Source organism: Gobio gobio, assembly GCF_949357685.1.
Source record: "Gobio gobio genome assembly, chromosome: 4".
NCBI lineage: Eukaryota > Metazoa > Chordata > Actinopteri > Cypriniformes > Gobionidae > Gobio > Gobio gobio.
In genome coordinates, this window is record NC_137100.1 from 36,966,779 (window position 1) to 36,993,337 (window position 26,559).

Below are 26,559 nucleotides of genomic sequence, written 5' to 3' on the forward strand. Positions count from 1 at the left end.
TAAACACCTGCGTGTAATTGCGCGGTGCTCGGTGCTGTCAGAGCAGAAGAGCTGTCTCTGACAGCCTATTCTCTGCCTGGCACATTTAAACCGTCAACATGCTCCGCGGCGACAAGAGCTCGAGCAGCTAAACCACATCTCGTCGTTTTAACTCGGCGGAAAACTCCCTGCTCTGCTGAAAGCACACCCCAGGTCACCCCAGGCCTGACAAAGACAACATAACGTCGCGATTTTTGGGCTCTTTAAAGAGTAATCTACATACATAACGCTGCAGGCATTATTCAATCATTTAGAAACGGAGCGCGTGCAGAGGAAAAAGTTGACACGACGTCTAGAAAATAGGAGCTGCGCAGGAGTATGAGGCAAGCGAGTAAAGTCGTTTCTTTCTGACAGATAAATAGAGAATGCTTTAATTGAAGCGAAAGCGAAGTAAAAAATACATATGCCTTGTGTGTGTGTGTGTGTGTGTTTTGTCTCATTTTACACCCTCGTGAATAAATAGGAGAGATTTAGCACCTCTTGCCGTTGATTTGCGGCAGTTGATGGTGATTAAGATGTTCGGTACGAGTTCCTGATAAAATAACAATACTGTCCAGTGTTATTATATACGCATAGCTCTTTTATTATTATTTTTTAAATAATTTTTTATTTTTAAAGCTGTGTACCATTTGAAGCGTGTTTTGGTATTCTAAACGAGCTCGTTAAAAGAGCGTGTTAAGCATTAAATTACTTATTGCTAGCGCGGATAAATACAAATCCCTCAGTGGCATTTACTATAAAGGAAAGAGAGGGAAATGTACTGTTAAACGACTACATCCATACATCAGCACATAGAAAGGTTGAAAAGAACCACGCTCAACTTTTACATATATATACAAGATCATTACCTTGCCAATTCTTCCATTAAGGACAGTAGAGCGAGAGAGAGAAAGAGAGAGAGAGAGAGAAAGAGAGAGAGAGAGAGAGAGAGAGAGAGAGAGAGAGAGAGAGAGAGAGAGAGAGAGAGAGAGAGAGAGAGAGAGAGAGAGAGAGAGAGAGAGAGAGAGAGAGAGAGAGAGAGAGAGAGAGAGAGAGAGAGAGAGAGAGAGACTTCATAAGAGCCTAATGGGAAAACAGCACTGTTTCCTAACAATATCCATTTAGCTTACTGGAAAAGCAGTTTATTTTTTTTGAATATCTAGCATGCAATTATTTGTTGTTTTTTCATGATGGAGATAAAGATATGCATAAAGCGTGCATAGATTTATATTTATGTATATATATTTGAAGATCTTCTATGCTGACCCAAGCGTTGCTGTATTTGTGTTCTAAATACAAACTGTCAACATTATACCCTAAAACCTGCACAGGTTAAATATCCAGGTTGTAAAAAAGGGCACTGAGCCTCGTCTTAACAAAAGTCTGCTGTCTAGAGGAGGCAACTCTTGATGACTGAGATGTTTTTCATCGTGCCGTCCTTTCGTTTTCAGTGGCAACTTTCAAACCCAACAGTAAGAGATTTTCAATTGACCGAAAAAGTCAGAAATTGTCTGAACATTCCGAATGAATGATGCCTTTTAAAAAGCTTTTATAAAGAGCCTCTACATTTCATAAGAAATGAATGAAGCACTTGTTTTACAATCAATAAACTAATAAAGCAGGAAGGAGACTGATGGCCAGCCTGCTGTACTGAATTTTATACTGGTTTAATGCTACAGTACTGTATTTAGTAGTGTGTTGTTCTAACTAACAAGAGTAAAAGTCACAAGTGAAGAGATTCTGTCTTGATTTTTACCACGTTTGGATGTATTACTCTATGCGTGCAGCTTTGATTTGTCCGGATCTCTCAAGTCACGGACAATAAATGGAACCTTCTATCCCACGATGCATAGAGTCGAGGCAGGTCACAGATTCTGATAGGGATCTGTGTAATGTCCTTTTTTTTTTTTGATTAAGGGCTCAGATGAAAATTCAGTGTGATATTTTTTCCAACATGTCCACCGGGCAACACGCTGTAACTCTTGAAGGATAACTGCTGGTCGAAAGAAAGAACAAAACCATGCTGTCAGTTTGAGAAAATGAGCTCAAATGATCTCTGAGGAGAAGATAGACAACTGTAATGATGTAATGGTCCCGCTACTTTTCAGGGCCATTTTTCAAAGCGAGGGAGACGAGACTGATATAGAAAGGGAGGGATGGAGGGAGGGAGGTTAGAGAGAGGGAAAATAAAAAAAAATCAGTATTGTTCAGTCTCATCGCTCGATTCGAGTCCAGATTAAAAGTGTTGCAGGCTGGTTTAGGCTGGATCAAACTGGATCAGGCCGAACTGGCTGGCTCATATGGCCTGGGTGGGGTTGGTATGGATTGGTGGTTCAGGGGTGTAGTCATGTCATTTGTGAAACAGGATTGGTTTAGACAGGCCGGCGAGGATCTTTGGCACCTGGACCGAGATTATTTCTGCAATCATTTCGGGAAAGCTGACCTTTGTGGGCAGGGACCGGGCTTGAACAAAGAGGTCAAAGGTGAACTGGTGCAACTTCTGAACAATCTGAGTGAGAGAGAGATACAGAGAGAGAGAGAGCAAAAGAGAGACAAAAATAAGCAAAATTACAACATATCTCATATATTTATTGTTTGTTAATGTTGCGTGTTAGTTGCTTACTTTTCTATCTTTGGTGTCTGTACAAGCTGTACAAGCTCAAATAACCAAACAGCACTGACCACATTTAAAACATTGGCAATTTTCAATGTGCTTTGTAAATAAAAGAACTTTATATTTTTGTGGGAATCGTTCACTTGAAATAGAATTGTTTTGTAACAATGTAGTCTTTACTGACACTTTTGATCGATTTAATGCTATTAATTAATATTACTGACCCCAAACATTTGAACGGTACTGCATCATTGGGCCAGTAATGTCTCTGTATGTGTGTGTGTGTTTGTTTTTATGTATACAGTGTATGTGATTGCGCGTTTGAGTGTTACTAACTGGTTGCAGCGAGTCCATCAGTCGGGTCAGCTGTTGGAAGCGCATGGCACAGTTGGTCTTCCTGCCATAGTTGATTAAACGATCAAGTTCGTTTATATATGTCAGACGCAGCTCATCAAAATACTTCTGACTCTTCAGCCCCTCCACTGGAACTGCAGAAATAGAAATTAATACGTTCACCAACTTGTTTTCATTGAAATGCACCAGTTTTGTGTGTTTGCTTATTGCATCTTGCATTTCACCGTGTAATATAAATAAGAAATACACTACAAATAGGGTATAAAATGCAGACTAGACAGACTAAACTCTAGTCACTTTTTAACACTTTTTTAACAAATGATCAGTGAAAGGAGGTACCTAACCTTCAGGAGGTCAAACTAAAAATTAAATGAGTGGTTTCATTTTCTATGAGTTTTTTTGTCACCCGATTACCAAAATGTAGGGCAAAAAATACAGTCTAAAAGACTGATTTCTCTGGTTAATATTTTCAAGAATAAACATTAATTAATATCCACATTAAATACAAAATTTACAGTAAAAAAATATTAAAACAGAGCTATCACTTCATTCAAGCGCCTCATTAAGAGCTGCAGATGACACTGTTATTTTAACGACAGTAGCAGAAACAGGGTGAGCAGAAACAGAGATAATTTTGCTAAAACACTGCAGAAAACAAGAATGCAGCAAATACAATATTATCTACTATTTAACTAAACCAGTTTTGTGACAAGGCAACATGTGGTGCATTAAGAGCATTTCACAATAAAGAATGTTATAATTTGAAAAATAAGTTAGAGATGGCATAGGAAGACAAAAAACGAGTTAACTTTGTTTTTATGATGAGAGTTCTGATTATTAGATTATGTACTTTATTTGTTTGTATAAAATAAGTCTCTGATGTCCCCAGAGTGTGTGTGAAGTTTTAGCTCAAAATACCCCACAGATCATTTTCATAGCATGTTAAAATGGTCACTTTTTGAGGGTGAGCCAAAATGCACCGTTTTTTTGTGTGTGTGTCCCTTTAAATGCAAATGAGCGGCTGCTTTCCTTTCCGGAAGAGAGCAGAGCTTCAAGAGCTCGAGTTATCAGCTTGATTACCTCACGCAGACACGCACTGAAAATGTCAGAAACAATCGGACAATGATGGAGAGGCTCACTAAGAAGTGACAACATGAATGAGGCATTTATATAGCGCTTTCATATGAACTGCTGTGCACCCAAAGCGCTTTACGCTCAGGGGTCTCTCCTCAACCACCACCAGTGTGCAGCATCCACTTGGATGATGCGACTGCAGCCACAGAACAATGGCGCCAGTGCGCTCACCACACACCAGCGATAGGTAGAGAGGAGAGAGGGTGATAGAGCCAATTCAGTGGATGGGGATTATTAGGAGGCTATGATTGGTAAGGGCCAATGGAGGGAATTTGGCCAGGACAACGGGTTTCACCCCTACTCTTTACAAGAAGTGCCATGGGATTTTTAATGACCACATCGAGTCAGACTCTCATCCGAAGGACGGTGCTTGTTACAGTACACACCCCATCACTATACTGCAGTGTTATGACCCACACAGAACACAGGGTTAGCACCCCCGGCTGGCCTCACTAACACCTCTTCCAGCAGCTACCTGGTTTTCCCAGTTGGTCTCCCATCCAGGTACTGACCAGGCTCAACACTGCTTAGCTTCAGTGGGAAACCAGTCTTGGGCTACAGGGTGATATGGCTGCTGGTAGAATATATATTCCCAACATATATTCGACTTGTATTCCCAAACTGTAGAATGCGACAGGACGTTTCTGAATGGTCAGTTGATGAATTTATGTAGCTAATGTGGAGTTAACCATCTTCAAGTCATTGATTTGCATATTCTGTCATGGTAATCTATAAATCGCTTGTGTGGGAACTGTTGTAAAATGCCAGAAAATATATGCTGCATAAAGATCGAACAGGTATAGTTTAGTTTAATTACGCTTATAACTTATGTCATCTTGCTTTATGACATGCTATTGCATTTGTGTTACATACTGTATTGCAATAAAGGTGAAAAGAAGCTTGTTGTAGTTCCTACCAGCCATTTGTTGTAGTCTTTAAAAAGCGATTTCTGTAAAAGAAAATATCTCCCTTTGCTTTGAACTTTAAGTGTTGTAACTTTACAGATGTTGTTTATACCCAAACAGCAACATTACACACTAACTAAAGTAAAATTATTGGAATCATAATCAAGGACCCCTTTAAGAGGTAAACCCTGTGTAACGGTCTGGTCTGCAGCACACACGGCGAGACGAAATAGTAACTCAGAATAGATTTTATTTAAACTTCATAATACTCAGGAACACAAAGGGAAACATAGGAGGAATAGCAAACAAATAAACACAAATGAGAACCGACAAAGGAACTGAGCAAAACAGGAAGTTTAAATATTAAGACAAAGGCATGACGCAAGTGTTTTTTGCTAGTTCCATCCTGACGCAGTTATCATTTTCACATTCTGCGCCACGTTGTTTAAATAGCAAATGCATTTACACCCATCTGTTTGCACATGAGCGTGCTGGTCTGAAATGAGGTGTGTTCAGGCGCATTGTCGGCGTGTTGCTATTTTGAGGCAACTGAAAATGGCTGCGTCATTGACAATAGCGCAGTATTTTTTGTGTTATTTAAATAGCGCGCTAGTAATATGCGCCTATAGGCAGGTGCACAACACACTTACAGACACAGCAGCGCAGCAGCACACAAACATGCCAAATTTTAAAAATAAAAGGATTACAATGTAAAAGATTATTGTCTACATAAAGATAAAAATGCTTACATGTCATAATGAATAGTCATTGCATCTATAAGAATTTGCAGTAATGATGAATGAAATTGGCTACTTATTTAACCAAGCGTGGCAATACACACATGTATTTAAACTGACTCGTCAGGTTGAGAGTGTCTATATACCGCCATGTAAATAGCGAATCCGCCATGGTGCAAGCGCAACTGGCTTTTAAAGGGAATGGGAGATGAGACTCTGATTGGTTTATTGCACGTTATGCCCAAAACACACCTATGACTCATTAAGAGAAAAGGGGCAACCCTTTTAGACCATGCGGTGGGCGCGCCGACCATTTTTCCCGTCGTTAAACTAGCAAAAGTGGATTCAGACATGTCCTTAGTGCACTTGCGCCGTGCACTTTAGACCATGTGCTTATATCATTAAAATAGGGCCCAATGACTGACAGGTGATATTTATACATAACCATAGAAACAAACAAGGAGATAATCAGCAACCAAGAAAACAAGAATTGAACTGAGCAGAGACTAAACAAAACGTGACATCCTGCACCCCCACTATATTTTGTTAGTCCCAAGGCTTCTACATGCCATACATTTAGGTGTCTAAAGGTGAAAAAACTAAAATAAAAAAGAAGCAGAAAAAAGCCTGATAAAACATCTGATCTAACCTTTTTATATTCATATCCAGTTGGGAGAAATATTTACTTTTTTAGGAAATATTGGTAAAAAAATTTTAAACATCACTGCTTTGGCTCTCGGGGCACAAGATTGTCAACTTTGATGACTATTTTGAGTTTTTAGTGTTTTCTTTTACAAAACACTAACTGTTCAAAAAAAGCATTGTCCAGACAAGGAAATATAGACTGGACCTCTTGGAACTTTAATTTAATACCCCTGGCCTAGAAGCTCTCTGAGGTGGGTCAGGCCAGGGGCACTATTTAAAGCCGGTGATGAAAGACATTTTATGGGTTTACAACTGGCTACTTGTCAGGCTTGGCTCATTTAATCAAAAGTTTACCTAGGTGTTATTAGGTGTTAATATCCACGAGTACTCTGGCAGAAAAATCTGCGTGTGAACATACAGACACAGAAGTAGACTTACTGATGCTGAAGAGGAGGAGGGCCTTCATGCAGAGGAATTCTTCCTCTGTGACCTGCAGCAGCACAAACTCCTGCGAGAGGTGCTTCATCTGAACACAGTGCTCGTACATGCTGGAGATATGCATCCTACGACTGACAGACAGGGGCAGATTAATAGACAGACACAGAGAGAGAAAGAGAGACAAACAAAGAAACATATGGCAATTTCAGATGGCTTGAAACAACTTTCCATCCGCTAATTACCATACAGTACTGACAACTGAAAAATGCGGTCAGTCATCTAATGACTCCCAAATCTCCTGCTAAATGAAATGTATTTCATGCCTAAAACACAATTTCCGTCAGCAGTTCTGGTATGGGATACGGCCAAGATGCATTTAGGAAGGAAGTATTATATTTCAGATATTGGTGAAAAAGGCCATTGAGAGCATGTGAGCCCCCCAAAAAATCCAATCTCTCCTGGGATTGTGTTTGTGACAAAGATCCTCCACACCATAATAAGCCAGCAGTAAATTATAAATGAATCTTGGAAGTCTCAACGACGAGACTGTTATTGTGTGCATGAAGTACAAGGTATGTACCTGCACGACAGAGAGAAAGAGAGGAAGATAGAGAGATGGAATAAGGCAGAGAGAGGGCCGCTGAGGAGAAATGAAATAAAAATGAGTTTGAGGAAAGATGGATTAGTACATTTACAAGACGAACAAATGGACAGAAGAAGAAAATGGAATGGGAGGGAGAGAGGAGGCAACAATGCAAAACACAGATGGGTGCCGGACACAAAAGAAAACAGGCAAATAAAAGCAGGGCGGATGTGAAAGAGAATAAGACTGACTCATTGAAGACCAGGTCTGGAGCGAAGTACAGCATCCGCGCATTGGCGTTCTTGTAGGATCTCCAACCCAGAGCAAAGACCATCACTCCCATCCAAGTGTGTTGTATGACTGTCATCTGATCATCCACATGCAGGTTACGGAAACCTGAGAGACGGGGAGAGATGGGGGAGATATTTGTGGTTTGTGTTTGCTGCCTATAGCTCACAGTTTGTCAGCTGCCTGGGCGCTATTTTGTTATTTTTTCATTTATGACTCTATTTGAATTCCACCAGCTCAAGCTATAAATCTGACTCCATCTGATGCTGTTATATGCATGCTTATCTGAACCGAGGATTTTTAGTACATTGAATTGAACCAAACAAAACTGAATCTGTAGAAGACCAGGCAGCATATGCACTGCTGTCAGGAAACAAAGGGGAAACACGTTGCACGTTCCTGGGCTAAAACTTTCCCACTTTCTTCTGAACAGATTCATCATTGGCTTCAGTGCAGATTAAAATGCCAGGCCTTACAGTTTTATTATTGCTATCAATAAAAGGACACTGGAGATCCACAACCAATCACATCAACCGGATTCCAACAACCAATCACACGCTGTCACACAATGAGGTTTAAAAAAGGATCCGTGTCAAGACACCCCTTTATCTCCTGCTATTTATCGCTCAGTATTTGATGGTTTGCCATTGGCGCATTTTACATAGGACTGAAGTCTGCCTTTGCTTTTCAAAATGCTCTTTATCAAAGCCATAGAGTGAAGTAGATTACACAACATGTACTCTCAAGCCTTTCAATTGGAAATACAAACCATAATTAAATCACTGTGGAAAAAAAACCTAACAATTTTCTACTGATGTCCCGACTTGAATCAACAGGCAGGATCTTCATCTCGTTCTTATATAATTCTATGTCAATAAAAAATTAACCAAGTAACTGATAATGAATGTGGAAATACTCTTTGAATTTATGTTGTTTTCATGTTTTTTTGTATGGGTGGGAGTATGGATTTGTGTACAAATCTTAATCAATATATATATATATATATATATATATATATATATATATATATATATATATATATATATATATATATATATATATATATATACCAATCAGGCATAACATTATGACCTCCTTCCTAATATTGCATGGCATGGGCTCCACTAGACCCCTGAAGGTGTGCTGTGGTATCTGGCACCAAGGTATTAGCATCAGATCCTTTAAGTTCAGTAAGTTGCGACGTGGGACCTTGTTCAACACATCCCAGAGATGCTCGATTGGATTGAGATCTGGGGAATTTGGAGGCCAAGTCAACACCTCAAACTCATTGATGTGCTCCTCAAACCATTCCTGAACCATTTTTGCTTTGTGGCAGGGCGCATGATCCTGCTGAAAGAGGCCACAGCCACCAGGGAATACTGTTTGAAAACCTGACCATGAAAGAGTGTCCAAGGTCTGCAACAATGCTTAGGTAGGTGTTACATCCACATGGATGGCAGGACCCAAGGTTTCTCAGCAGAACATTGTCCAAAGCATCACACTGCCTCCGTCAACTTGCCTTCTTCCCATAGTGCATCCTGGTGCCATGTGTTCCCCAGGTAAGCGACACACACGCACACCCGGGCAACCACGTGATGTAAAAGAAAACGTGATTCATCAGACCAGGCCACCTTCTTCCATTGCTCCGTTGTCCAGTTCTGATGCTCAAATGTTCACTGTTGCACTTTTGGCAGTGGACAGGGGTCAGCATGCAGCCCCATACAAACTGCGATGCACCAGCATTAACTTCTTGAGCAATTTGAGCTACAGTAGCTTGTCTGTTTGATTGGACCACACAGGCCAGCCTTCGCTCCCCACGTGCATCAATGAGCCTTGGCCACCCATGACCCTGTCGCCGGTTCACCACTGTTCCTTCCTTGGACCACTTATACTGACCACTGCAGACCGGGAACACCCCACAAGAGCTGCAGTTTTGGAGATGCTCTGACCAAGTTGCCTAGCCATTGACAATTTGGCCCTTGTCAAACTCGCTCAAATCCGTATGCTTGCCCATTTTTCCGGCTTCTAACACATCAACTTTGAGGACAAAATGTTCACTTGGTACCTAATATATCCCACCCACTAACAGGTGCTGTGATGAAGAGATAATTAGTGTTATTCACTTTACCTGTCATAATGTTATGCCTGATTGGTGTATTTTTAAATATATACACACATCTCTTTTATTTTATATGTAAAAGAAAACATGCCTAATAATTCTGCACACCTGAATATAAGGTGTTTTTCATTTCCAGCCTTCATGAACAATTATATATCACTTATAAATGATTAAATACAAAATGAATAGTATTTATTAAGATTAATGTTGTTTGGAATTGGTCAAATGTGCCTGGAAAAAAATTATGATCAGAAAATCAACGTGCCTAATAATTCTGCATTTACATTTACATTAGATGACATTTTAAGACTTTAACTAACCTTGTCTTATCATAAAAATCTCAAATGATCTGATGTTTTAAGAGACTGATTGACATGGACAAAAATGAGGGTCTGCAGGGGTCCTCTCTGTGATATAATTTCCTGTTTTATGTTTTTATTTCCTGCATAATTCTGCATGTTTTTGCACTACATTCAGGCCCAAACAGGCCATCGGAAGCACCAGGTGAAATATTTTAATTGTATATTATTCCCTTTAATATTATATATAATTGCTCCAGTGTACTAAAGTGAAAATTCTACATTCAGCAATAAATCATGAAATGGTTAGTCTTGACCTGATCTTGACTGGCAATGCTACGATTCGGCTAACATGCGTCCCCCAAACTGTTTAGAACAGAATAAACAGTGCAAGGGACTCTAGGAAGCAGCCAGGTGGAGCACTGAGGGAAAGCGGATTGTGGCAAAATTACTGACCTCTTCAGGGCTTCAAATGCAGGTCAGTCTCACCTGTAAATAGGCTACTGTGGTTGTCTTTTTAACGTAGCTAAGCATTAAACTGTTAGCAAATGTTAGCAGTAACACCCCATTACTATCGTCACTCTGTATGTTAAATGACATCATTATTATCTATTGTAAAGTTACAGTACTAATTTAGCAGACAGATATTCACATCGATTTATAGGTTTGGAGGGAGCTTGGGCAATAGAGTAATAATGCAATAACATTTTCACTGGACATTTTTTTTTGTAAAACAACGTTGAGACCTGCTGAAGAAGAAGTGACAAGTACAAGAAAAGTATCAAAAAACGTACACACACACACACAAAAGAGAGAGTTGAGACGGAGAGATATCAGGGGAAATGAAGAGGAAGAGAAAGAAAAGTGAAGTGAAGGTGCAGTTTAAGAGAGAACCTTTAATTATTTTGCACAGCCCTCGCCTAAGGATTTAAACCTTTTTTATGTGATGGCCATACAAAAAAATATGGTTCTCTGTGGTTCCAAAATTTGTTATGGGTGTATGGGATGGCCTGGATGGTTGTGAGATTTCCTGGCCTGGAATTTTGTCCCTGTCCGGCCCTGACCACATGATTTGGTAGAATAAATTTTTTTATTTTTACCATTTTGAAATAATGTTAGCACTTTATTTTACAGTCCTGTTCCCCATGTTCATACTATGTACTTATTATACAAATTACAATAACTGGGTAATGACTAGATACTAACCCTGAACCTACCCCTAAATCTAAACTTAACCCATGTACAGTACTTTCATAGGTAAGCACACGTAAGTGCACATACTGTAAAATAAAAGGCAACAGAAATAATAATTAGGCCCTGTTTACACCTGGCGTGTTGCTTGATCGGATCACGATCAAGTAGATGAGGGAGACACATACTCGTTTACACCTGGTGTTTTAATCCGTCTCTTTTGTCCACTTTCAAACATTTCTGTCCTGATTTCTTCAAGGGGAGGGTCGATGGGCGGGTAAATGTATGCCCCCCCCCCCCCTAATTTTATGGTCTTTCGATCTAATGGACAAAATAAGCTTGTACAATTTACATATGAACACGCCCAGAGACGACGGAAAACATCCGGAGAGCATCAGCTTTCGTTTCTGCTCTGAAAGCCACAAGTCTGCACAGAACGCTGTGAGTGCGTGTTAGAAATCCGGAATGGTGAGAGAACACTGTGCTTGGTACTTTTTTTGTCTTCAAAACCAAAGTTTAAATCCTATTTTGCCAGCACGTTTCTCATTATGTTTATGCTTTAAGTCAGTAGGTTGATAGATGGCGGTCTTTTGCGACAGTTTGAACACATTCAATCACATGAGTGTTTTATACTATGAAAGCAATCCGGTCGAATGTGTTTTTGACTACCTCTGGAAGAGGTAGAAAGTGGATAAGCTCAAAACGTTTTAGACCCCGTTTACACCTGTATTTAGCATCGTCCACTTGTGATCCGATCAAACAAAACTCATTATAATACCAGGTGTAAACAGGGCCAAAAACAAATGACTTCTGTTGATGAGGCTTACTAGAAGAGGTGTATTCAAATTGTATTAATTTGCTAATATATTTTTTTTAAATAAATGAATAGAAACAAAATTAGTTATGACAATTTGAAATGCTTAAATTACCTGGAAGTCCTTTGGCCCATTTCACTACCTTGACAAGTTGCCTCTCTCCCAACTCGTTAAGGCTGGTGAGGAGAGCGGCCGCTGAGTCAGGCTGAGCGTGATCGTGGCCAGCGTTCACCACCTCTGGCTCGATAGCCTCCAGGATGTTCAGGAAGATCAGCTGCGAGTGGAACGTCAGGCTGGGCTTGGGCGACATGCACTGGATTGTCTCTGACGGGCCCTGAATGGAGCCAACCTCCTCTGGACCTTTCATCTGTCCAATCTTCCTCAGCTTGCGGGCTGCGGCACAGAACAAAAACCATATACTGTAATAAACAGAGTGGGAGCATTGCTTTGTAAATTCAATCTGCACAAAAACATAATATCAATCTCGAACACATCTTTATTTTATCTACCACATTATTTAGAAGCCAATGAACCGGGTGGTCTGAATAATGAGGCTGGCATGATCCTATTTCTGCTCTTGAATATCTCTATTATACAACAGAGGATAAAACCTGCACTGCAACGGGTAGTCTCTACGCCACATTATCTTCTGCCAGTCAGCACAAAGAAAGATTACTCCCCGGAAAACACACCTGAGACTATGTGCTTTTCCCTCAACTGACACTACAACAAAGGACCTGACAGGATTAGCGTAACTGCATTGATGTATTTCAGTAACGTGGAGCAGAACTACAGACATTCAAGAGTGCAAAACCTGTGTCGTTCACCTAATACTTGCATGATTTCTTTCACCAGAAACGCCCATCTTCCTCTCTCTTTACCTAGGCACAACAAAGTAAAACCATCTGTATTCTGAGGCTGCTGGTAATAACGCAAATTAAATGAAGATGTAAATATGCGTGCGTGTGCGTGTGAGAGTGTACGTGTGCTTTAATTACTTGCTACAGTAGCAATAGTTTTGCTTCTGCTCCAGTGAGTGCCTGTGGTTTCGTTATGATGCTTAATACTCACGCTCTCCACTCTGAATTATAAATCAGAGATGCTCATTATTCAATGGGCAGCGTTAGGGTGAGGAATGAAAGACTATCGGTTGAGATGATTTACAACTCACAGACTTTAATGGTGCATTACAAACACAGATCCAAAATTGGGGGGGAGGGGAGCCTCTATTAAGAAAAAAAACCGATTCATTTGTGAGACCGCTGATTTAAATGCCTAAAAATCTCTTCGTTGCTGGCTAAGAGGACAAACTCGAGTGAAAATGACTCAGCCCTCTGAGATCCCCACAAAAAGGAGGCTCCAATTTTGCTGACGAGAGAAAGGAGCCTCTCTGCTTGTGGTCTAATATGAAGTGTGGTAAAGCAACATAAGGGGAGAAAGCAAGATTACAACTTTATCCCGAGGTGGTTTACCAAAAGCCTATGGGTTTGCTGTAAACTCATGGCAAGGTGCCAAAGATGCCACCACCGTGCTTCTCTCAAGCAAATACAAGCAAAAATATAACGTAGATGGCAAATACCACAAAAGTTGCTGCTGCAAAACACTGTCTTCTGTACCTAGATTTGCAGTTTTTCTGATGTGCTTTCAATATGGAGTAGAACTGAGATCTAAAGTTTATGTTTGAGTTTGAGTCAACTTCAAATAAGCTGTAGAAAGACCTCTAATTTGACATATTCTATCTAATAATGTTAACATTCAGACTACAAACTGTAGCAAATATACACCAATCGTGCAAATCAGCTTTGCACAGCGATGGCTTCAGATGCCAATTTAAACAAGCGTAAGTCCATATCCAGTACTCTTAAAAAGATAAAGTCCGCCCACGAGAGATGATGCAACATCACTTTATCTCTAAAGTGAAACTGACTCCTTTGGGTGAACTCAAAACTTTCAAAACACATGTGAATGTAACGGTTGGTGAAGCAGGAATATGCCGTATAATGACGCTAAGGCACAAACAGAACGACAGGGAAATACACTCCAACATAACATTGACTAAACAAAGACTGAGTGAACAAGAGGATATTAAATAGCAAACAGAACCAAGATAATTAACTAAACACAGCCGAACAGAACTAAACTAATGAGGGTAACCCAGGAAACAGACAAGTGGCGGGAAACTAAGACAAAAGAACATGTGACAATCAAAACACAACAGAAAGACCAAACACACAGGCAGACATGTGACAGTGAAGTCATCCAATGGTGTTTCTCTGAAGGTGCATGAATACTTGGGTAAATGGCGATGCTGACAAAATCCTCTCAGACTTGGAAGAGTAACTGGAGGAACGAGGTGAATGTGTTAAAACTTCACAGATGAGTGAGAAGCCAGCACTCAATGGCGAATGCCGTAGATAAGTGAACAGTTTACGGTTATTTGAGAGAAAATGTTTTTTTGAGAGTTTTTGGCATTCTGGGCTCCACTCAGAATCTGTAAAAAAAAGTTTTGACTGATGTGAACTTTAAGCCATAATGACAGATTTGTGCATAAAGACTCACTGGCAGAAAAACAGTTTTGGGACTTTTCGGCAATAAGTAACAGGATGCCACAAGTTTTCAGTCTTAAAAGTTTTTTAAACAGGCATGAACTCACAGAACAATTTGTGAGAATGAACAAACAAACAAATTAACTTCTAAACAAAGAACTTTTCTGCTTTGAAATAGTTGATTTTATTATGGAGGAAAAAACAAATCACTTAATGTGGTAATTATTTAATGTGCGCTATGTTTGAAATAAATCTCTTAATTCTGTCAAAAACTGTTCTCTTTTTAGAGGCCATTCTAGAAACAATAATTATATACTTAGCAGAGACTAAGTATATAAAATGAGCAGGTCACATATATAGTGAGCAACAAAAAAAAAGCGGCTAAAAGTTCAAGAGCAACCAGATAAAGCAAGAAAACCTTTATGAGAGAACTTCAAATAGAAAAAGACATGTTACGTTGTAGCTTAAAATCATGAAATAGTCGTACATCTGAGACCTGCAGGATGATGCAACACCTGATCACCCTGTCAGGGTTTATTTTATTTTCTGTGATGTTCATTTCTTTGGATGTGTGACTTCACTCTATGGTTATCACAACTTTGGAGTAGGTGTGATCATTTGCAAAATTATGTCATTGAAACAACTGATGGAGCTGATCACATTACACCAGGGACTCATTATTTCTAAGCTCTTAACCAATGAAGACAACAATAACAACATACATTAACACAAAGAAGAGAAAGGAGGAGAAAAAGAAGAGTGCTAGCGTGACAATGTGTGGAAGCGAGAAACAGATAGGATGCATTTAGTTGTAAACTGATCCACAGTGTCATTTGAGTCTGAAAGGTGAAACTATTCAAGCGCTATTACAGACAGAATTCAAACGTGTCAGGGAAGAGGGCTGGGCAATCCGTTTGTCCGCCGCCATCTGCTCTGTTCAGTAGCTCGGTTACCATAAACAAATGTATTTTGTGCGACGGTTTTACAACCACACTTGTGTGCTGTCTGCTATTTGTATTTGTCAACAGGAACGGGACGATCAGGGCTTTAGTTGCACAACTAAACATTTGAACAAAAACAAATTAATAAAATAATGCACAGTGTAGATGTAAATAGATACATTTTTTTTCACCTTTGTATGAATGCTTATTGAGGCTTACTTAAACTAGCAAATAAAGTTATAAAAAGGAATATGTCAGACATTTCTTAAAACATTGTTTTCTCATTTGCTATTTTGATTTTTGTACTCATATATCGTATTGTGTTTGCATTTTAAATGAATCAAAAGTGATGTAATATAATACTACTGAATTAAAGATATAGATGACATTTTTGAAAATTGTTTTAGATTTAATTATATTATTAATCAATGTCATCTGAAGTTTTGAAAAACAAAGTTCAATGTTTCAAAGGATCTGTGCACAAATCAGTTAAAAAAGCTTGTGTACATAGTAAAACAAAAACATTTAGAGATATAAAAACAAAGATGCTAAATAACAGCGTAATCATAGCAGTTTGTTCAATAATAGGTTATGAGAATAGCACTTTCAATGGGACAGTTAATAGCAACTAGATAACAAAAGTTCAAAATTGAAAGTTGCCGTTTTAAAAGACTTAAATGCTCATTTGGGAACTCCCGTCAGAGGCGTCACGTGCCCCCTCAGATTTTTGAGCTATTTGAATGTATGATCCAGAAGATAAAAAATAATATCACGTCATCAACTGCTAAATTCAAATCTGCGTTTGTGCTTTAGCTGGCGCTGAGCCAGAGACAGACGTGCTCAGCGCTCATCAGTGTTTTCAACCATATAATGTTTATTTTATGTTTCTGTCTGATATTTAAATACAGATAAATAGGCCACTAGCAAAAACATTCATAGTTGGTAAAGTATACACTCGTGCCTATGGAAGCGGCAATAATCCTTTGAAGTAGCCTATAATTGGAAAAACGTATTTTATTGATATCATATTCTAAACATTGCTATAAATAACTATAAAGTTAACGTTTATCTTAGAATATTGTAGGTACAAAATGAATATAGTGCCCCAAAGTTGTCAAATTTCTTTAGTAGGTAATTGAGGACGTTAGGTTTGGAGTACAATGTCGATAATGTGCAGTTTGCCTTGCGGTGTCAGTTATATGCTTTGAATTATTTTGTTTAGGCTACAAATTACGAGGAAGACTGAATTGATGCAGGACTTATAGTCCTAATATTCTTGATATTCTGGACAAAAATGTGTTAATAATGTATGTTCTCACTTCCATAATTAAAAAAAAAAATCGGATATGATGATATTGCAATAATTATAACTGTGAAAGCTAGAGTAAAGTTTTATTCTAATAATAGTTATTTTTTATTTGGGAGTTAGGTTTTTCTACATGAAACACAAACAGTTCTGTTGTCCCATATTGTAGACAATAGTGATAGCATGTACTTTCAACAATTGCTGAAAGAGAATTAATTTAACCAAAGCCAGTGGCCAAGTGCCAAACTAAAGGGAACACTAATCACAATATTGGTGACTTCAAACAGACTTCAACAACTTTTAAACATGTACTATATGAAAGAAAAGCTATGGTTTATAATAATTGAACATGGTGATGATGCTGACAGAGTTGTTTAAACATCCTCTGGTGAGATACATTGATTTCATTTGCAGTTGATTTAATCTAATTAGTTTGTGTGCTGTCTGCTAGTCTCTTCTCTTTTTTCTGTTCTTGTTATTCCTCAAATTTTCTTGTTAACCGCAGGTGCCATCACTAATGGTCAATCATCACTTGTAGAGTAAATCTACTGGTAACACTTTTATTTTAAGGTGACATAGTTCACTACATGTTACTACATGTACTTACTATAGCAATAACAGTAAGTAAAGTATAATTACAGGTTATAACTGAATCTAAACCAAACCCTAACACTAAGTAAGTACATGTAGTTAATTAATATTACTCGGTACTTACTTGAGTAAGTAAAATGTAAATACGTCACCTTAAAATAATGTTTAACCAATCTACTTTATTTTAACTAAATGCAACATTGCTTCAGTGTTCATTTTACTCTCTATAGATTGGGACCATATGAAAACTGAGCTGTGTACCAATAAACATGTAACCTGCAACATGTGTTTTTCTTTTCTGTTTTTCCTCTAAAATGAATTGGACAATTGTCTTGGTATGTAACACATACGCAAGTTTTCTTGTGGTCTTGCTGGGATCATATCAGCAGCACCCAAAAGACAACATATGCTGGTCCACCAGTACACCAGCATCCAAAGCTGATCCCAGCGTGCAAAACATACCTTATGCTGATTCACCAGCACACCTGCTTCCCATGCAGGAAAGCAGCAAACAGCATCCCATGCTGGGGACCAGCAACACTGGATTTTTTTTCAGCATGGTAAAACATTAAGAAAGACTAAGAAGCCTTATATAAACATCAGAAACATGTGGCCTGGTTTGGTCTTAGCTGTTGTGAGTCTTGGAAAGCGTTTTGCATCCATTTCCAAGCCTTTTGTAGTCCATCACTTCAGTCACAACCACACTGAAAGATCATCGACAATTCATCTACAAATGGAAAAGATTTCACATCACTGGCAATCTAACCATGCTCGATTCATCCCAAGAGCTGATTGAAAGATTCTGCAGGAAGTCTCCAGGAACCCGAAGATGACATCAAAGGATTTACAGTGCTGTCTTGGCTCAGTCAGAGTCAGAGTGCAAGAGTCAAGCATCCTAAAGAGACTGCATTATTTTGCACTGTATGTGACATACACAAGGAAGATCAATGTGAAGCCATCTGTTACTAAGCTGAGCCGGAGCTGTAAGTGGACCTGAAATATGATTTGTTCTGTTAGGAGGAGTGAGCAAAAATTTAATGAGAAAAGAGACTAGACTGACAAATTACGAAAAATACCAGTGGTTTTAGCCAAAGCTATAAAATCATTTAAAAGCACATTTTTCACTGTTACTACCCATCAATATTCTTAAAACGAAGATCAACTATTTTTTACTAGGACAGTCGAGTTAACGCATGTGATTATATATAAATATGTATAAAGTCATTAATATTCTTTAACAGTGCATGCATTTATCTAATCTGACTGTTTAGTGTCCAGACATACACACATTTACTAAAGTATGTACATGAAAACATATCATAGACTAACATTTTTTATACAAGCTGAATATAATGACTACAGAGATAGGCTACCCAGACCTACCCCTAAAAGAAAACTATTAGCACTTTTAGTATTTAAAAAAAAAACTGAATTAGTTTCCTAAATGAGCACATGCCCAAATGTCTACAAAGGCAGGTTCTGTCACATTTAGCAGATAACAAATTTGTCTCCAAAGTATAGCAAAGTAAAACAGCACAAAACACAAAATCCCCTAGCGGAGCTCCCATTTATTAGTCATTTATGGAGAAAGACCTTCTAAACAGAAAAGTCAAATCAAAAATCAAAAATAGATGGAATGTTTAACAAAAATAAAGTGATTTGCAACCTTTGTATGGTGGAATTTGATAATCATCAATGTATCTGTGTTGTTTGTGTGTGTATTAAAGAGCAAAAAGAGCAATAAATCTGCTTTGTCTGATGTCTTTATAAAGACACACACGTCACACACACACACACACGCGCGCACGCACACACACACACACACACACACACACACACACACACATTCTACTATTGAAAAGTTTGGGGTTGGTAAGATTTTTCAATGTTTTAGCAGTCTCTTATGTTCTCCAAGAATGCATTAATTTGATAAAAAAAATAGTAAAAGAGTAATATTGTGAAATATTATTACAATTTAAAATAACAGTTTTTTTATTTTAATATATTTTAAAATGTAATTTATTGCTGTGATGGTAAAACTGAATCTTCAGCATCAGTCAGTATTCAGTGTCACATGATCCTTCAGAAATCAGTCGGTAACACTTTACAATAAGGTTCATTAGTTAACATTAGTGAACTACATTAGTTAACATGAACTAATGAACTGCACGCATAAAGCATTTATTTATCTTTGTTAATGTTCATTTCAACATTTACTAATGCATTATTAAAATCTTGTTAACATTAGTTAATGCACTGTGAACTAACATGAACAAACCATGAACAGCTGTATTTTTATTAACTAACGTTAAAGATGAACTAATGCTGAACAGAGGTGTTGTTCATGGTTAGTTCATGTTAACTAATGCATTAACTAATGTTAACTAATAAAATCTTATTGTAAAGTGTTACCAATCAGTCTAATATGAAGAATTGATGCTCAAGAAACATTTATTATTATTATTATTATTATCAATGTCGAAAATAGTTGTGGGGGATAGTTTAAGAAAAGTATGGCTAAACTTTGCGATGAACTGACAGACAGGATGAAGGGCTTTTACATTATGTGATAAAACCATTAGTTAATAAAAAGAAAGTTTACAGCGCCCCTTCCACTGAAAATGATATGTGCATGTTCACAGTCAACCAACACTGTACATTATCACATTAAAAAAATCATTAGAACTTCAGGGGTCATCATTTACAATTAGCTGAAGATCCTGGGAACCAACAAGAGGAATGTGCTGTAAGTCCTCTAGTTACTGAAGTTCCTCTGAAGCCTGCTGGCATCTGCATTGCTATACTGCATTGCCACCATGAAGAATGAAGTGAATGTAATTCTGCGTGAGCGTGTGTCTAAACGCTTTCCTCTTTAGATCAGCGCAGCTTTACAGCTTGTTTTACTGAGGATTTGGCCTGTTCAGCGTGTGAAAAGATAAAAGATTTCCAATATTTCCACCAACAGGTTGCTACATTATCTTCCTTTAGTCCTTCAAAATCATCTGAGCTTAAGGTCATGTGTAGTTTTTATTAGAAGCTGCTGAAAGTTTTTTTTTAATTTGTCATCTCAGTGACAGGTTGTCTCTGTTTCCCTTTTTGTCTCTCTATTTTCTTCTCTTTTTTCCTCTCTCTGTTCAGCTTTCTACACACCTTATCTCTTAACCACCCCTTCTTAGGCAAAGAAAAGATTCAGTCAGATTAAGACTAAAGCACTAGATTTCATGGGCCTTAGAGAGAGAGATTACCTGTGCTTCGTTGCTGGGATCATATCAGCAGCACCCAAAAGACAACATATGCTGGTCCACCAGTACACCAGCATCCAAAGCTGATCCCAGCGTGCAAAACATACCTTATGCTGATTCACCAGCACACCTGCTTCCCATGCAGGAAAGCAGCAAACAGCATCCCATGCTGGGGACCAGCAACGCTGGATTTTTTTTCAGCATGGTAAAACCTTAAGAAAGACTAAGAAGCCTTATATAAACATCAGAAACATGTGGCCTGGTTTGGTCTTAGCTGTTGTGAGTCTTGGAAAGCGTTTTGCATCCATTTCCAAGCCTTTTGTAGTCCATCACTTCAGTCACAACCACACAAAGATCATCGACAATTCATCTACAAATGGAAAAGATTTCACATCACTGGCAATCTAACCATGCTCGATTCATCCCAAGAGCTGATTGAAAGATTCTGCAGGAAGTCTCCAGGAACCCGAAGATGACATCAAAGGATTTACAGTGCTGTCTTGGCTCAGTCAGAGTCAGAGTGCAAGAGTCAAGCATCCTAAAGAGACTGCATTATTTTGCACTGTATGTGACATACACAAGGAAGATCAATGTGAAGCCATCTGTTACTAAGCTGAGCCGGAGCTGTAAGTGGACCTGAAATATGATTTGTTCTGTTAGGAGGAGTGAGCAAAAATTTAATGAGAAAAGAGACTAGACTGACAAATTACGAAAAATACCAGTGGTTTTAGCCAAAGCTATAAAATCATTTAAAAGCACATTTTTCACTGTTACTACCCATCAATATTCTTAAAACGAAGATCAACTATTTTTTACTAGGACAGTCGAGTTAACGCATGTGATTATATATAAATATGTATAAAGTCATTAATATTCTTTAACAGTGCATGCATTTATCTAATCTGACTGTTTAGTGTCCAGACATACACACATTTACTAAAGTAAGTACATGAAAACATATCATAGACTAACATTTTTTATACAAGCTGAATATAATGACTACAGAGATAGGCTACCCAGACCTACCCCTAAAAGAAAACTATTAGCACTTTTAGTATTAAAAAAAAAAAAAAACTGAATTAGTTTCCTAAATGAGCACATGCCCAAATGTCTACAAAGGCAGGTTCTGTCACATTTAGCAGATAACAAATTTGTCTCCAAAGTATAGCAAAGTAAAACAGCACAAAACACAAAATCCCCTAGCGGAGCTCCCATTTATTAGTCATTTATGGAGAAAGACCTTCTAAACGGAAAAGTCCAATCAAAAATCAAAAATAGATGGAATGTTTAACAAAAATAAAGTGATTTGCAACCTTTGTATGGTGGAATTTGATAATCATCAATGTATCAGTGTTGTTTGTGTGTGTAAATTAAAGAGCAAAAAGAGCAATAAATCTGCTTTGTCTGATGTCTTTATAAGAAACACACACACACACACACACACACACACACACACACACACACACACACACACACACACACACACACACACACACACACACACACACACACACACACACACACACACACACACACACACACACACACACACACACACACACACACACACACACACACATGTAGTGTTTTCATCTTTTATGGGGACTTTCCATAGGCGTAATGGTTTTTATACCGTACATACCGTATATTCTATCCCCCTACACTGCCCCTGCCCCTAAACCTAACCCTCACAGGAGACATTCTGCAATTTCACATTTTCAAAAAACATCACTTAGTCTGATTTATAAGATGTTTTCCTCATGGGGACCTAAAAATGTCCCCACAAGGATGAGGATTTCGGATATTGCTATCTTTGTGGGGACATTTTGTCCCCATAACGTGATGATTACCAGTCCACACACACACACACACACACACACACACACACACACACACACACACACACACACACACACACACACACACACACACACACACACACACACACACACACACACACACACACACACACACACACACACACACACACACACACACACACACACACACACACACACACACACACACACACACACACACACACACACACACACACACACACACACATACACACACATTCTACTGTTGAAAAGTTTGGGGTTGGTAAGATTTTTCAATGTTTTAGCAGTCTCTTATGTTCTTCAAGAATGCATTTATTTGATTAAAAAAGGTAATATTGTGAAACATTATTACAATTTAAAATAACAGTTTTTTTATTTTTATTTTAATATATTTTAAAATTTTATTTATTGCTTTGATGGTAAAACTGAATCTTCAGCATCGGTCAGTCTTCACTAGCCGCGTTTCCATTACAGATTTGCGCAAAACTTTTGCGATATTTTCTAAAACTCGACAAAAAAATATTGCGAAATGACAGCGTTTCCATTAACTGATGTTATGCGACTAAAACATTTTTTTCCTCTCGTGATAAATCATTCCAAAAATCATGCTACGTATGTTGTTAGGTTTATGTATATCCCAGCCACCGCACGCCATTATTTTTAATGGAAAGAGACGTGCGTGTTATACCACTGATGGCAAGGAAAGCACCTTATACTTGAGCGGCACATATGAGGTGTTATGATAAATTGTGGCATTTTATATTCTATTGTTTTTTTATGCGTTTAATAAAGAACTCGTCTTCTGTCCAAACATACCATCATCTGTAAAGATTGATCGACTTTTACATACGCCAGGTTATTGTGACGCATTGCCACATAGGCTACAGAGACGAGCGAAAAGTTTGAATTTGCATGGTGGTAACTCAACGTTTTTTTTACCACTTCGTTATTTTGGCTCAGAATTTTGTTTTTTGGAAATATAAACTGAATTTAGAAATGCTTTTGAAATGAAAAACTTTGCGTTTAATAAACAAAATATATTTTTGAAATGAAGACAGCGTTTGGAGTGGAGTGCAAAATAATCTGTTCCCTGAGTCCACGGCCTTTGCTGTTATCGTGAGTGTACACAAATAAAAGTAGACAGTTTATAGTTTATAATTATGTCTTGCACTTATCTGTATGGCTAAAAATGACGGAGTATTTTAAGTTTCCGCTGGAATAAGGACAAAATTCATCAAAAGGCGACAACGACTTCGTCGGAAAGAGGGTTAAAGAAAACGTAGCCTATTTAGTTTCATATAGTTAGGCTATGTCTAAATATTATAATCTTTTAATTTCATATGTTGATTATGAAAAGTGAGCAGCATGAGTAAGGCTACATAATCAGATGCGCATATGTCTGGAGACATGGATTTTGAGCACAATTGAATTGTGTTTTCTAGAAAGTCTTTCTTTAAAATTAATTTCGTTTTGTATAAATTGTATTTTAATTTTGATCGATGTTTAATCAACTATTTGGCTGTAGGCTATATTTAATAAATAAGAAGCAAACCAAGATCGTCGGGAATGGATTGACCTAGTCTTTGAGCAAGGCTGAAACTATAGTGTCTTTCTGTTTTAATACATTTCTTGAATAGGCTATATGTCATAATTACAGTAGGCCTATAGATAGTTATGATATTTGTGGTTGCACCGGGGTCCGTCATTATAAAGTTACGCCACTTTCCTTATTAGGAGAAAATATATGTCGTTTTAACGACATAAGATCTCGTACATACTTGAGTGGAAAAAAAATGATATGTAGGCCCTATGTGAGAGCAATGCGTGACCGTACCAGGTGACCTGTAAATGCGGAAAAACTGTTTCCATTGCAGTTTTGCGAAAATTTCCTTTTTCGAATTGCCTGAAAAACCACCTCATGCGAGCGTAAAAACTTTTTTGCGATATATGGGAGTTTTTGCGAAATTGACGCATTTCCATTGGGCGTATTTTCAATTCGCAATTTCAATTTGCGCAATTTGAAGGGTAATGGAAACGCGGCTACTGTCACATGATCCTTCAGAAATCAGTCTAATATAATGATTTGATGCTCAAGAAACATTTATTATTATTATTATTATTATTATTATTATTATTATTATTATCAATGTTGAAAACAGTTGTGCTTTCCACTGTTATTTATTTTATTTGCTTTATTATCCATGAAAATAAAATAACAACATTTCAAAAAGCAAGTGTACCTTTCCCAAACAGTATACAGTACAGCACATTTGCATGTTATCCGCTATTTTACTGCTTCTTCCATTACAATTCATAATTTACACTGGTTAAGATGGTTATGAGATGATTTAATTATGGAGCTAAACAGCTGTCAAGTTTGTCAAGAGACTGGCACAAAACCCACCTACAATCATTCTATACATTTAAAGATACTTTCACATAATACAGGCACCCAGAGAAGGAGCTGTGCCTTCCTTCTAAACATACCTACACCTACAAACCAAGGCCTTGAGTTAAACTGTCTCCAAACTTGAGATTTTCAAGTCAGTTTCTGTCTGTAAACTCCCAGTGGCTCCTAAGTGAAGTTTATATAATTCTGAAGGGGGATAAGATTATGAGTCAAACATTAATACATCAAAAAGAGCAATGAATAGGCCACAGTCCAGAGCCGGAGGGGATCTGTGAACTGTCTCAGTTGCCTACTTAGAACCTGAAAGATTTCTGTTTTTTTCCCCACTCAAAACAAAAAAAAAAGTTCATGTGTCAGGGGAGGAAACAAGGAAGAAGTGTCATCTGACACCACAAATCACCAAGTCTCTCTCTCTCCCTCTCACACACACGCACACACAAAATGCGCACATTGGGCCATCGTTGCTAAAACTGTGACATGGCGCATCACTATAACGACACCCCGTCTGATAATTACAGCCCTGATACCCTGCCATCCCCTGAAGTCCCATAAAATGCTCCTGAAAAAATAAGAAGCCAGTTTTACGGTCATTATAGTTCTTTAAAATACAGCACCTAGATAAACCAGCACCTGCACCTGTCAGGGGCAACGTTTAAAAATTACACATAGAAGGCTTTTTTCTTTAGCTTCTCTAATAATAACTATTTTCAGAAATTACAGTCATTTGCCCATCCTACCCATTCTGCAAAAAAAATAACTGGCCAATTTTTTTTAACATATATGCTAAATATACACTCACCTAAAGGATTATTAGGAACACCATACTAATACTGTGTTTGACCCCCTTTCGCCTTCAGAACTGCCTTAATTCTACGTGGCATTGATTTAACAAGGTGCTGAAAGCATTCTTTAGAAATGTTGGCCCATATTGATAGGATAGCATCTTGCAGTTGATGGAGATTTGTGGGATGCACATCCAGGGTACGAAGCTCCCGTTCCACCACATCCTAAAGATGCTCTATTGGGTTGAGATCTGGTGACTGTGGGGGCCATTTTAGTACAGTGAACTCATTGTCATGTTCAAGAAACCAATTTGAAATGATTTGAGCTTTGTGACATGGTGCATTATCCTGCTGGAAGTAGCCATCAGAGGATGGGTACATGGTGGTCATAAAGGGATGGACATGGTCAGAAACAATGCTCAGGTAGGCCGTGGCATTTAAAGGGGTGGTAAAACACATTTTTTTTAAGGCTTGATTGTGTTTGTGGGGTGCACTGTAACATGTGTTCATGCTTCGTTTTAAAAAAAAAATCATTATTTTTCATATATTTGACCTTTATTCTACACTGCTCTGTCCCTCCTTGTAAAACGGTCTGATGCTTTCCGGGTTGTATGAAGCCAGTCCCTCAAAAATACGCAGTGGGCTCAGATTGGTTAGCTGGCCCAGTGTGTTGTGATTCGCTAACCGCAGTGCACGTTTGTCGGAAACGTCAAACGTGAATTTTCCTCCGTGAAATGTGCTGCGGGAGGGAGCCCCGCGC

At 38.2% G+C, this 26,559-nt stretch overlaps 1 protein-coding gene across 2 annotated transcripts in view; it reads right to left on the reverse strand.

The window, feature by feature from the left end:
* Nucleotides 1-1,171: 1,171 nt before the first annotated feature.
* The window catches only part of ar (androgen receptor), a 111,575-nt gene continuing 86,187 nt past the window's right edge, over nt 1,172-26,559 (reverse strand). Inside the window, exons 4-8 of one of the 2 annotated variants that reach the window (XM_079814888.1) lie at nt 12,255-12,533; nt 7,680-7,824; nt 6,846-6,976; nt 2,969-3,120; nt 1,172-2,527 (exon numbers count right to left, since the gene is read on the reverse strand). In XM_079814888.1, coding sequence (XP_079671014.1) covers nt 2,369-2,527; nt 2,969-3,120; nt 6,846-6,976; nt 7,680-7,824; nt 12,255-12,533 — 866 coding nt within the window. In that variant the 3' untranslated portion in view covers nt 1,172-2,368. The remainder of the gene's footprint in view (nt 2,528-2,968; nt 3,121-6,845; nt 6,977-7,679; nt 7,825-12,254; nt 12,534-26,559) is intronic. The other variant, XM_079814889.1, reaches the window with a different exon arrangement.